The sequence below is a fragment of the Diplotaxodon limnothrissa genome, linkage group LG7 (assembly GCF_057381915.1).
Source record: "Diplotaxodon limnothrissa isolate DT_005_m linkage group LG7, D_limnothrissa_male_GT1.1, whole genome shotgun sequence".
In the NCBI taxonomy this organism is placed as follows: Eukaryota; Metazoa; Chordata; class Actinopteri; order Cichliformes; family Cichlidae; genus Diplotaxodon; species Diplotaxodon limnothrissa.
The window spans coordinates 43316246-43329865 of NC_140602.1; the positions used below are offsets into that span (position 1 = coordinate 43316246).

General features: G+C 39.2%; 3 protein-coding genes across 3 annotated transcripts; 1 reads left to right on the forward strand and 2 right to left on the reverse strand.

Moving 5' to 3' along the window:
* Positions 1-56: 56 nt before the first annotated feature.
* Positions 57-3449, reverse strand: arpc3 (actin related protein 2/3 complex, subunit 3). The gene is made up of 7 exons (XM_085358124.1): positions 3357-3449; positions 2881-2980; positions 2239-2315; positions 1750-1818; positions 1489-1615; positions 864-958; positions 57-466 (listed from the first exon to the last, which is right to left on the reverse strand). The coding sequence occupies exons 1-7, from the start codon at positions 3360-3362 to the stop codon at positions 404-406; spliced, it is 537 nt and encodes a 178-aa protein (XP_085214250.1). The 5' UTR covers positions 3363-3449; the 3' UTR covers positions 57-403.
* A 278-nt stretch (positions 3450-3727) lies between these two features.
* gpn3 (GPN-loop GTPase 3) lies at positions 3728-6893 on the reverse strand. Its single transcript, XM_085358127.1, has 8 exons — positions 6746-6893; positions 6506-6614; positions 6158-6325; positions 4863-4987; positions 4626-4741; positions 4333-4429; positions 4096-4224; positions 3728-3898 (listed from the first exon to the last, which is right to left on the reverse strand). Exons 1-8 carry the CDS (start codon positions 6791-6793, stop codon positions 3833-3835), a joined length of 858 nt encoding a protein of 285 aa, XP_085214253.1. The 5' UTR covers positions 6794-6893; the 3' UTR covers positions 3728-3832.
* A 475-nt stretch (positions 6894-7368) lies between these two features.
* On the forward strand, positions 7369-12703 carry rnf170 (ring finger protein 170). The gene is made up of 7 exons (XM_085358128.1): positions 7369-7564; positions 8230-8393; positions 8693-8768; positions 9257-9371; positions 9619-9692; positions 11155-11286; positions 11692-12703. The coding sequence occupies exons 2-7, from the start codon at positions 8254-8256 to the stop codon at positions 11959-11961; spliced, it is 807 nt and encodes a 268-aa protein (XP_085214254.1). The 5' UTR covers positions 7369-7564; positions 8230-8253; the 3' UTR covers positions 11962-12703.
* Positions 12704-13620: the final 917 nt, after the last annotated feature.

The following is a 13620-nucleotide window of genomic DNA, read 5'->3' on the forward strand; positions in this document are numbered from 1 at the left end:
AACAGCTTTTTTTTTTTTATGGTTACAATAGCATGGATATGTCAAATGAAATATAGTTGTATTGATATAAAAGTGTGAATAAAGTCGTGCAGATACTGTTCTTTCTGTAGAAACCTTTTCTTCCCTCCGCTGTACACCAACACATCCTTAAACAGACCTCAAGTCACTGAAGTTTTCCTTCACACCTAGTGGCACATTTGGTTAAAAACTAAACGGCAATAACTGCACTAGTTTCGCGTCTCCATAATTGCTTTATTGAATTAAGCACCAGCTCAATATAATCAACAAGTGAAGACATGCTTGAACATAAACTGTATAAAATCTTAACACAAAAGCAGACCCTCCTTTACCACCCCACCCAAAAATCCATCTTGCAAGTGTAGAAAACTGCAGTCCTAGTTGCTCACTGTCCAGGGGCTGACAGGCTTTTGTTCATGAACTGCTTCTTGACGAAGCAAACCCACCACTGAAAGAAGAAAAAGTTGGTAAACTTTTCAGTCAAAAGGACACGTTTCAGTGTTAACTGCTGAAACCTGCACATATTTAGATTGTAGAAAGCAGCTTAAATCTAGCATTTAAGCCTGTATCCCTCCTGGGTTAGCTGTGTGGTGACCTAGATTTGATATTAAGTTGTATAAATCAGATAAAGGAGGCAGGAAATCAAGACAGGAACAACAGTTAATTTTCGTTCGCCTCTGATCCAAATATGAGCTATGCAAGTTCTTTTCTGTATTGCAACTTAAATCCTACTGGATGCATCAGACACAGTAATTAAGGAACAAGGGGTGCATTAGCCCTGAGACATTTCCCTTGTCATGTTCACAGACCGCAACAGCCAATCACTTTGGACATGCCAGACTTACCTTGCTGGGTTTATCTGTCTGGGGGTCAAACACACGATCGCATAGCCTCAAGCCAGTCTCCTGTCGGAGCTGCTGGAGGTAGGCCCTCATAGTCTCTAAAGAAGGATGAAGAGCAAATATTATCAGTCCAGCCACAGACAGCAACAACTACTGTTTAACAGCAGGAAGGCATGGCTTTAGTAGTCGACCTTCCACATAATATACTGTACAAAAAAAAAAAGATCCAGGCATTTAGATTTAGGAGTAAGATTGCTGTAAAAGATCTGAGAGGATTCACTTGGATATGGAGTTCAGTAAAATAACTCGATATTTTCAGGAGTTTTTAAATAGGGTGGAATTCCATTAGTTTCATGTGTAACAGTTGGTACTTTATAAATGATAATCACATAAGTATAAAACAACATTTTCAGCCCCAGACCCCTAAAGCTTAAAGGTCAGCATTTCTATTTTTACCTTGAAATATAAGAGGTGTACAAAGGAACCAGTCTAATTCAGAGTCAGGGAATTGAAACAACATAACCAGTTGGTATAAATATGGTGAAATGTCAAGTTTGTTTTTACTTATTTACTGATAAACACCCTAAGGCAGACAAACATGTACTAATCCTAGCTTGTGGCTTCTTACCTTCCTCTTGCTTGTTTGCAGGTTTGACATACATAGCATTAAGGGGGAAGCCAGGTTCTCCAGGAATGGGAAAGTTTGTGATGCCCAGAGTGTACATCTCCTTTTCTCCCTGGCTCCTGGAGCTGCACTGTAGAGCCACATATCCCAATGGAAATAGTTTGATTATGTTTTCTGGTCACCTACTTGAATATATATATTTAAGTAGCTCATTGCTACAAGTGATGAAACTGCATTAAGCCCTTTGTGGGGATTTCAATTTACCTTCTGTAGTTTCTTTAGGCATTCAGAAATATAGAGTGTGACATAGATCAGTGTCCTGTCTGCCTCATTCTGAAAGAAACACATGTACACACACATTTTTGAAAAATTTATATAAAGCATTGAGGTTACTGTAATTTGTAGTAGTTAGGTCTCAGAATTGAACAGCCTAAACTATGCAAACTATGAAAAGATTGCACTGTTTGCAATCACAGGAAGAGGCAAGCCAGGGCATGTGGAAAAACCAAGTGCTCAGCTGCTCCAGAGAGTAAGAGAAAACATAGAGGAAAAGGGGCACCAGTGAGGTGCATACCTGCCTCCTTATTCAAATAAAACTTATTAAGCTACTTTAAAAAAAAAAAAAATTATATGTTGATACAATGGTGGGGGCACAAATACAGCAAAACCACCCTAAGGTTTATGACTATTTTGGTCTCCTTAAACATGGAACACATGCAATCAAAACAGTGCAAATGTCAATGAATTGCTTACCTTGATTTCATAGTTCTTGAAGAAAACATTGGCCTTGAAGTAGTAGATAGCCTCGTCAATAATATCAGAATCTACGCCTAAAATTTAAAAAAGCAAAGAAGAAATCAACAAATTTATGGCTCTAAATTCAGTATTTGTGCATATGTATGTGTCACTGTTAAAATGTCATTTCCCGTTTTGGCCATGCAGGCCTTTTTGCTACCAGCAGAGCTCCATTCTTGATTTATGAGCTGCTAACAAGCAACTAGAATCACCCAATCACAAAATATAATAACTTTATTATTCAATAGCACTGAACCTGTCAAACCCACAACACCATGGAAGACTGAAATGAACCTTTAGGTGGAGTAGACACTACAAAATGCACCGTTTTATTACAGAAGTGCTCATAGACTCTAATGAAGAAGTTAGAAGTTGAGGATGAGCTTTTTACACCATATAAGGAAGTGTATCTGATGCATGTATCAGGAAATACAGTAGGGGTCATAACAAGATACAACCCATTGCCTAAAAATGACTTAACCAAATCAAAAAACACTACTATAGACTTCACTACAATTGATATGCGTTATGTGAAGGACATTATCGAGTAAAATATACTCGATAAATATTACACAAGTAAAATATATCGCATAGCCTTACCGTCTCCCCTGGCTGGTCCTTTAAACTGAGTTTTGACGGGGAGCAAAGCCATGTTCCCCACCAGCCTCGTTTCGGTGGCCATCAGGTTTGAGTGATACGCCTGAAAAATATTAAAAGAAAAAGTTGCTGTCACCTGATATCTTTGGGAACATTTCTGCCAGATAGCATCATTGCTACTATGCTAGCCTGGTTTAATAGTTATGTTACCGTAGAACCAAATAATAAGTAGTAGTATAGGCAGCGTGCTAAAACCTATTTGCAACAAAGCATCAAACGCGAATTTGCGCTTTCTGACATGTCAAACATCGTTAAATTGCGACCCAAATGGTTAGGTAATTAGCGAACTATGCTAACGTTAACTCGGAGGCCCCTTTTTTCCTACTCAGTGGGATTTCAGCGCAATATTTCTGCTCTAAACCTAGCAGTAAAGTTCTCTGCTCGTCAATAATAGTGTGTTCCTTCTTATTTTTACTCACCGGCATGTTGAATGATAAATATCAGTCCAACTGCTCAGCGACAGAAATATTCCAACACTTGCAAGATGCTGCTTCCGTGCTGTCCCACCCTTCGGCTTTACAGGAAGTGGCCACGTGTCATGTGGCGTATCAACCAGCCGGGGGCGCTAAATAAACACTTTACATCACACGGGCGGCAAAACGTGTATTTTGCGTTGCATTTTATTCAAAAAAATATAATAGCAATATTTTTTAATAACTGCTAAGCATTTAAATGCATCAAACCACTGTTTTAAAATATACTTTTAAATGAATAGCTTCATTTTCATCAAAACAAACAAAAAAAAAAAACATGAAACATTATTTATGATATCCACAATCTTCTTCACGTGTCCATTTCTCGGTATCCATCCAGTTACAACAAACAGTCCGATTGGAACTCCTTTGCCAGTCTTGCTACACAAAGTCTGTATTTGCAGGATTGGCCGTACTCCGCCTCAGCTGTTCGCTTTGTCTTGAAAAATGTCGTCATAATTTAGGTTAGCAGGCTGTTCCTCAACCTCCTGTAGGAAAACAAGGTACAGAACAAAAAAAAACTGGTTGATCATGAAAAGCTATATAATGCATCTCTCACACACACACACACACACACACACACACACAGTATATTTATTATATAAATATATATTTATTATATATATATATTTATTTTTTTCCAGTTGTGTTTAATTGGGGTGGGTGGGTTGTGCTGTTTCTTCACCTTTGGCTCCTTAAACTCCAGGTCCTCTCCGTACTGTATTGAGAAGTCAATGTGTTGCAGTACTATGTTAATACCTTCTTCATCAGTGCGGTCAAAAGGGAGGAATCTTACTATACTGTAGTCATCAATCTAGATACACAAACAGATACTGTCTCATTAAAAACAGACAAATATATTAATAAAAATATCAATCTGGTCATAAACATGATGCAGTACCAAATCAAGGCCTTTACTTACGAGACCACAAATAGCTTTGGTTAGCTTCTTGAACTTTTTGCTTCTGATTGTGTTGGAGCCGTCTTCCATCATCGAGTACATGTCCGGGTCCAGGTATCTTTATAAAAAAAAAAAAAAAAATGCAATGCATAAAAATGTAAGCAAATTAAAACTAAGAATTGTGTCTTCAAACATGTTCAGGTTTTGAATAACATGAAAAGAAAACATTAATCTAGTCCTAGTACAGACGACAAAGGGAATTACTTTTGTAGATTTTGTGTGCACTTAACATTGTCAATTCATATGAAACTTACTTTTCAATCTCCTTCTTTGCTTTGGGGCTAAGCAGATCCATTTTTGTCATGATGTTTACCTGAGGAATCTCTAATGACACCATAGCACTGAGGGCAGCCATGACTCCAGAGATAAACTACAGTAGGAGACAAGTAAAAGGTGTGCTCTCACTATTACATTATGTTTGTGTTTGTACAGAAATGAAGTTAAAAAAGGAAAATCAAATAAATCAGAGGAAGACACTGTGAGACTGTTACCTTAAAAGACTCCACCATGAACTGCGAGTCAACAAGGAAAACTCCACAAACCCGAAACTCCCACTGCTGGAGCTGCTCCACCAGCTGCTTCATTACAGGAAGGTGTGTGTACAGCTCAATCTGCCCTGTAAAGAGAAGCCACGCTTCACACCAGTTCTATGAGGCACACACGGACAACCACTTTTCCAACGATAACATACCTTGTTCCAAGACTGAAATAATGATATATACACTCATCTGCCAATTCAATAGGTTTGTTACTCTCTAATGGCAGCAGCTCAACTACATTTAAGCATACAGACATGTTCAATATGCTGAAGTTTAAAGCAAGCATCAGAAAAGGGAAATATGGTATGGTTATTGATGCCAGACGGGCTGGTCTGAGTATTTCTGAAACTGATCTGCTGGGATTTTCCCCAAACAGCCATCAACAACCATCCGTAGGGTTTACAGACAACAGTCCAGAAAAAAAAAAAAAGAGCGCCACTTCTCTGGGTGAGAATTCTTGTTCATGTATGAGGAGAAAGACCAGACTGTTTAAAGCTAATATGAAGGCAAGAGTAAACTCATATTCATTACAACCTAGGTTTACAGAAGAACATCTCTGAATGCACAACATGTTGAACCTTGAATCGGATAGGCTACAGCAGCAGAACACCACACCAGGTGCCACTACTGTCAACTATGACCAGGAAACTGAGGCTATAATTTGCAAAGGTTCAAGAAAACATAATTTAAACCCCACAGCCTACCTGAGTATTGCTGCTGACTACCTTATGATCACAGTAAACCCATCTTCTGACTGTTGCTTCTAGTAGGATAATTTGTCATACTACAAAGCTCAAAATCATCTCAAACTATGTCTCGCTGCATGCTCAATCATCCAGGTAATGAAATCCCAAAACATTGATCCTGTCCATCAAAACCATAGCACTTTCAGTGGGAGAAACATTATATCACTCATCCAAGTGCCTTCTTCAGTCTCAGATGGCCAAAATCAACGTTTTGGCATCTCAAACAAACTGACAAATCTGCAGCAATTTTGTGATGCTATCGTGTCAGTATGGTCCAAAGTCTATAAGGAATTCACCGTGTTGAATGTATGCCATAAGGAATTAAGGTAATTTTGAGGGTAAGTGGTCATGAGTGTAAATCTATTTTGGTGATTTTAACAAAATTAACAAATAACAGTGCCCAGGATATGTTGAATCCCATCCACACTCCAGCACAAACAACTGCACTGTGCTGAAGCTAATGGAAGTCTGGCTTCAACATACCCTCTTTGAAACATTTACCTGGACAGTCAAACAATATGTAGTCATCTTCCACGTGGCCCAGGCTTTCCTCCAGCCAATCAAAGTTGTTTGCGAAGTACTCCATGCAGAAAACCAGACCTCCGTTTGGGCCAAATCTTAAAGACTCGTCCTCCATCACGTCATCCACCTGAATAAGCTCACGAATGTCTGAGAGCAAACATAATAAAGTTACCATGTGGGTTGTGTAAAATAACTCCTATATGCTAAATACTAAAGCAAGAATTAATGTTAGAGCCTAATTAAAAGCCATTTATCAGGGTTAATCGTATCTTCCTCTCTTCTATGGACACTACTATGTCATATAAACTAAAACTATGCTGCATTTACCTGCCATGACAGGGTAATCAAAGTGCTCAGCTGCTGGGTCCAAATTGACCACCTGAACCGAACGGTTTAAGGTCTCTGAATGCTGGACCATGGTGGAGCAGTAGGTACTCTGAAATGAAAATGAACTCCAGTAAACAAAAAGCAGATGCAGTCTGTGTTGAACACAAGACAACCTCATGCCTTAGCCGAATAGCACAACAAGGTATTTCAACAAGTTTAACTGAATGAGTGATAACTTACCTTACCGCTACCCGCGGGACCCATCACTAGCTGTGCATAACGAGGCATTGTGCCTCAGTTAAAGAGAGCTGTGTAAAACTGGGTCCTTTTTGTCGCCAAAAGTAGCTTCGTAGAACTGTTCGTAATATTGATGCACTAGCGGTGGTGGTGCTTGTGCTTCTTCTTCTCCTTCTTTTTCTTCTTCGTCTTCTTGTAAGAAACATCTACATTGTATTAGCACTTCTGCCACCTATTGGTCAAAGCGTGGTTAACAAGCTTGGATCATTACTAAGAAATTTAATTGTTAAGTTATACACTATATGAAGACGTCTTTCTATTTAAGGTAAGACATTTCCGTCAGTAGAGACAGAATACAAGTCTCTCATAAATAATGAAGTTAAATAAACGTAGGAGAATACATACATTAAAAAGCTAAAACTATTTTTCTGAGCAGTTAAATAATTTCAGAAATTACTCTCTCTTTGTATAATATGTTTAATTTATGTAAAATAAAACAAAAAAATAATGGGATAAAGGATAAAGTACAAAGATAACGTCATTACTAAACACTAGGGGGCAGCATTCTGTCGTCGTAGCTTCTAACCTGCATACCTCTAAGAGAATAAGAAGGAAAGGAAGTCGTTGCAAACCGAAACATTACCATCGGCATGCCAAGCAAGAGCAACAACACGCAAGCGATTGCGCCTGGTCTCCTAATTTGACTGAGCCTCTAAAAGCTGTCATAATTGGGGAGGGAAATGTCTCGATAGAGTGGATGGAGCGGATAGGTGAAGCTTTTGGAAAGAGCTTACCGACTGGAGGTGGACTTCTTATTATCAGGTGAGCTCTTTCATCATAGTCCGTCTTGCAAAACGTTTCAAATTACTTTGCACGTTACATAAACAGTATTAGCTTCATTATGCTCTGTGCCACACTCTTTTGCTATAATTTAAGGCGGCCCTGCTAAGCCTGTCGTCAAAGAGTCGTTAAATGTCCCGTAAGAGCTCAGACTTAAAGAGAGAAGCTGTCCTTCTTTCACTGGTACATAAATAACTACAGGGCTCAATATTGTCTATGGTGGAGGAACTTCCAAAAGCCACGCACTGTCATTACCAACAGTAGCGGTGCTCATTAATGTGTTAAAAGCTAATCTACGCCAGCGCTAAACTTGGCAAGCGGGCGTTGCTAGCTGATAATAGCAACACAGTGAACGGAAGAATGCTACATGCAGGGACAAGTAGGCTAGTAGACTAGACATAAAGTGTCGCTACCCTATTTTTGTAACGTTTTGGTAAGAATGGACTGATCGCTGCTATTGCTAACAGGTCACTTAAAAACAAGCCTTTAAGTTCGCAGCTTAATTCCGTAAACCCACAGATTTGTGGCATTCACAGACTTGGGAATACATTAGTGGAACCTCATAGTCCGTTAAATTATATAGCTTTTACTAACATTTAAAATTGTAATTAGTGATCTTTTTTTTCTTCTCCCCCTCTGTTTTCCAGAGTTGTAGGCTATGAGTGTGGGTGATGGAGGACGGTCAGCATGGGGACTTGGACTACTTGATCCAAGATGAGGACACTCTCATTGAAGGTGTCAGCAACCAGGTCTTATTTGTGGTGGTGCTCAGTGTCGCCTTCCTTGCAGGCCTCCTCACTCTCCTCTGCAGGTAAGCAATTGTTGTTTAATAAAAGGAAAGTGCCGTTTTCTTTTTCTTTGGATGACAGGTGTTCAGGACCGATAATATATGCATATATCTGAGGGTTGTAATCATGTAGAATATTGCACTTTAGGGCTACTCGTAACACTGATGATGAAGTTCATCAGTGTTACCGTTTCATTACTGTGTTCACAGGCAGTTAGTGTATTAAAACTTAGCTCACTGTCTTGGATTTGCATTGTCATGCTCTGTTTCATAGTTTACGCTGACAAACATCTGATTGCCAAATCATCCTTTGACATTTGCAGACAAGAGCAGCAAAATATTCATCCTGAGAATCAGGAGCATGTTAGAGCCGTCCGACAACAGCTCCAGACCGAGCAGGTAAAGACGCAAGCGCAGCTCTAGCCTTTTTAGCCCTACGTATTACTTGGAATCCTTTGAGTGGTTTGAAACATCGCCTGAACATTTCAAACTCAGAAAAGCAGAGTTTTGAGGATTATATTTTAATTTGGAGGATGTCATCCTTTACTAAAACTATTATTTTGTTGGTGTTTAATTTCTATGTTATCTTAAGAAAGCAACCTCTAAAATTTATATTTATATCTCTGAAATTTAAAAGAAGCAATTAGTTTTGGCTCTAGAACTGGCAAAAGTCCAGAAGAAGGAACTGAAAAGGTTTAAATTGTCAAGTCACAACAGGAAGTTGCAAAAGGGCTGATTATAGATAAATATTAATATTCTTTTACAGCTAGTAAATGGTTTATAATTTTTATTGTTCATTTGGAGGGAATGACTCTCAAAATTGTGCGCTCTGTTATAACAAATGTGCTAAACGTTTTAATTTGTATGCTTTTGATTTCATTTTGCAGGATGAAAATCCCCAGGCTGAAGCCAGGCAGCAGTATTACACAGACATGTCGTGTCCTGTATGTTTACAGCAGGCTGTTCTGCCTGTGGAAACCAATTGTGGACACCTTTTCTGTGGTGAGATTATTGTACAGATTTCAGTAATGTGCACTAAACAAAACAATATGATTTCATTCTTTTAATCGCTTATTTCATTACTAAAAAAGTAGTACAAAAAGTACAAAATTTCTACAAATGTTGACATTATTTGAAAATATGCACATCAAGGAAAACATCATTTGAAGTAAAAAAAAAAAATTATTTTTTCTTTTTTTTTTTTGTGCTTTAGTTTTACTCATGTGCCATATCCTGTATTCTTACACAGGCTCCTGCATCATAGCCTACTGGAGGTACGGCACCTGGCTGGGAGCTATTAACTGCCCCATCTGCAGACAAATGGTGAGTCTTTCAGTACTTGTTAAAATGCACACTAGGGATATTCATAAGTTGCCAGCTGTTCTGTATTCATATCTTTGAATGCACAAAAATACCTTAATTCTTTTTAGGCGTTTAGCTACTGCCACAGTTGTTGGAAATGAGTGTTAAATGGAATAAGTGATGTGTCAGTCAGAGCGGTGCTGTGTGACCTGTCACTGCTCTACATATATATATATTACCACCCAGTTGATTTATAATATCAACTGGCCGATATAACTATAAATGAGTACATAAAAAGAAAAACACATGGCAAATTTTGGGGAAAACTGTTATCTATGCCTCTAATGTTTCAGTAAAGGACTAGATGTTACAATCCCAGACAATGCATTGCTTTTAATGGAGAAAATCTTGAAGGATGGCTGTTATGAAGAAAGCAGCGCAGAAACTTTACCAGCAGCACACATCGTCGTGTGCCTTCGTTTACCCAAGCTAGCCTGCCATTTCCCCTGCTTAGGTTTAGGGATTAGAGATCTGATCTAAATTGTTAAATTTGCGACACATCGTCCGTAGTGGACCTTGGATTCATCGGGTGTTTCGGCCATTATCACTAGACTCCTCATCCAAGGAGGCCCTGCCAGGGTTGATCAGGCCCTGGAGTGTGTCAATGATTTATGTTAAAATTGTTTTTCTCTCCTTCTTTCTCCTGTTTAATTTTCTACAGTTTATTTTCTATCTATTCACTACAACTGAGAAATACTTACCTCTTTAGCATTTATGGAGCCTCATTTCTTCAAAGGGACAGAAAAGGTGACAGAGAGGAGTAAGACAAGTAAGATGAGATAAGATAGGAGAGAGCAGAGAGGAGAGCTGGAAGGAGGCGCCCGATCTGGCTTCCCACACCTCCCCTCCGGATCTGGCTGTGCGCTCTACCTCCCCACTGCCTACCAGAAAAGGGAAGAAGAGCAGAGGGGAGAAGAGTGGAACGTTTTTCATTCTTCTTTTTAGTTAGTACTACCATGAAGTTAACTGCACAGTCCCCAGGAGGCCCTGAGACAGCTGTAGCAGTCAACCAGCAAAACTTTTAATGTTATGTTTTACTCTTTCGACGCCCCCTGTTGAGGCAGGCCCGTGGTGGGCCTGCCTCATGCCAAGGATTGGTCGTGGTGATCAATCCTTGGCATGTGTATCGCAGTTAGCTGACTGCCTTAGCTGCCCAAGTGATGTCAGCCCTTTGTAGCCATAGCCTGTGACTGGTCCTCTCAGCAGTGTTAGCTAATTCTCTTATAGCCTGCCGTTGTGCCTGTCCTCTGATCCCAATCTCTCTCAGCAGTTTTGCTGTTGTACTGGCAACAAAGCCCCCCCCCCCCCCCCCCCCAAAAAAAAAAAGTGTATATATGTCAACCGATGTATGTGATTATCATCAATATCAGTATTGGTATCCTTCTTAAAAATATCTTTAATTTTTTTTTTCTTTTAATTCCAGGTAACATTGCTCTTTCCACTATTTCATGAGCACGCTGGTCCTCAGAGGGTACAGGATGGGGAAGCTGAACCTCAGCTAATATTAAGAGATATCAATGATTACAACCGCAGGTTTTCCGGCCAGCCGAGATCTGTGAGTATTTCACAGTGATATTTATTTAGATTGGGGCTTTAAGTTCGAATATTCATTCTGTACAACCCAGAATATGGTTATATTTTAAGGGGGGGTGCTCATCTGATTATGACCTGATCTGTCTCCTTTGGTCTTGGGAGCTGCGGACTTCTCCATTGTATAACTCCTTCTTTGTCTCTGTGAGTCATAGTCTGAAACCCAACAACAGTTATATTCTTGATACAAAAGTTAGGAAAGTTGTTAAAGAAGTGGATGTTTGCTCTCTCTGCAAGTCTATCATGGGAGACATGCGAAAGAGAGGGGTTTAAAATTTGCAGCCATCCATGAAATGGCCGATATGATACTACCTTAAATGAGATAAACGTGAGTTATTATTGACAACTTTGTTTCTGTGGTTTACCTCAGTTTATGGACAGACTGCGGGATGTGCCCACTCTGCTTCGTCACGCCTTTAGAGAGATGTTTACTGTGGGTGGCCTCTTCTGGATGTTCAGGATTCGAATTCTTCTCTGCCTCATTGGGGCAATCACCTACCTGGCCTCTCCGCTCGACATCCTTCCCGAAGCGCTCTTTGGTCTTCTGGGATTCATGGACGATTTCTTTGTAATCCTACTTCTCTTTGTGTACATCTCTATCATGTACAGAGAGGTGGTTACTCAGAGACTGAACGGCTAGGCCTTCTCAAAAGCCTCGGGAAGAGTGAAGTCAACATCTGAGGACGTGCAAAAAAACGGAATAAATGTTCAAAGAGCAGTTAGTCGATAATACAGATTTTGCTCTCGCTCTCTCTCTCTCTCTCTCTCTCTCTCTCTGAAGCCTTGGATGTTATTTTATCACAGGAGATGGGTTAGCAAAAAAAAGTACTCTCAATATTGACTCTGTATATAGAATTTACCATTCAAGATTCTAAGGTCATATGAGTCAGTACCAACAGAAGCAGAATATAAGGATGCAATGTAAAAATCTACTTGGAGTCAGGCACTGAGGTCAGTCAGGAAAGTCTTTCTTGCCTGTCAGTTTCCAACCTTAACTAAATAGTCAACAGTGCCATGAACGGGCATTTGGTTAATGTGTATGTCATCATTATGGAGACAATCGTGTAAAACTGTAATGTCTTTATTAAATGGATTTAAAGTCAACAGTCTACATTTGGGTTGTCAGTTGACAAGCAAAGGTGTGTTACAAGAACCCTGTTAATGGGGTTATTAGAACCTGCTTTATTCATTTATAGTTACGCCCATATTTCAGTGATCTGTAACCTGCATAACCATGACTTGAAACCAATGTTTGTGTCAAAATCACTAAAGTTTTTCACCTGGAAACGTCTAGATTTATTCATCCATTCTAACATGCTTCGAACTTTCCTGGGCTTACCCACGTGAAAATATAGTGAACAACACCAACCAGTCTGATGATGATTTCTCAGTTAGAGATGACTTTGTTTTTCAAGAAAAGAAAGAACTGATTAAAGTTCATTTTTAATCATCAGCTCACTCAAGTAATGAATGTTAATGTCATGTTTCAATGTTCAAAGATTATTTTAAGGATTTTCTTTTTTTTTCTTCTTCACATTTCAGGATCTTAATCAGTTTGTCAGTGTCAGTTCAGCTTCACGCACTACAGAGCTTTTCAGAACGTCAGAGTCTCTCAATCTGTCAGATTTTGAAATGTATTAAAGTCTTATTTATGTTCAAATTAAATTAATGTTCTATACAAAATGTGTTTTACTGAGGATATAAATAAATGGGGGATTACCAAACTGTTCAAGTGTAAATCCAGCTTGAACTTCTGACTGGTGCACAGTAAATATCTCCACCTCAACTTCTTTTATTATTTTTATTTTTTTTTAGTTGTGATTACTTAAATAGGTAGTGTTGTCTAGTGGAGCCAGAGAGGGAGACTTCATTATCTGCCCTTTTCCCTCAAAGTTACTGTGTAACCATGGTTACTTTTTGAGCACTGAGTCCAGGCTATTTGGTTTCTGGGGATTCAAGCCAATGTTTGATAAGCTTGTCATGGTAGGCAAAGTAAAAGGAGCAGGTTAACTGTAAATTTCACTGTATTTCAGAGATTTAGATTACCAAAAAAGGAGACCAGCAGCTACCTCATGGAATGTCTTGTTTTAGGGTGTGCCCACATACCAGTATGTGTCATACTTGAGTACTGCTCCACTAGTGTCCCTTTCAGTTTAAACTAAAGCCAGAGACAGCAGCATATGTTGTAATGCTCCAGGTGAACTACATTTGAGAGGTTTTTTGGAAGTCCCACCCTGATGTAATCTTTATTTTGGAAGCATCATGCAAGGGGCACTTTGTGCACAGACTTCGTGTACAT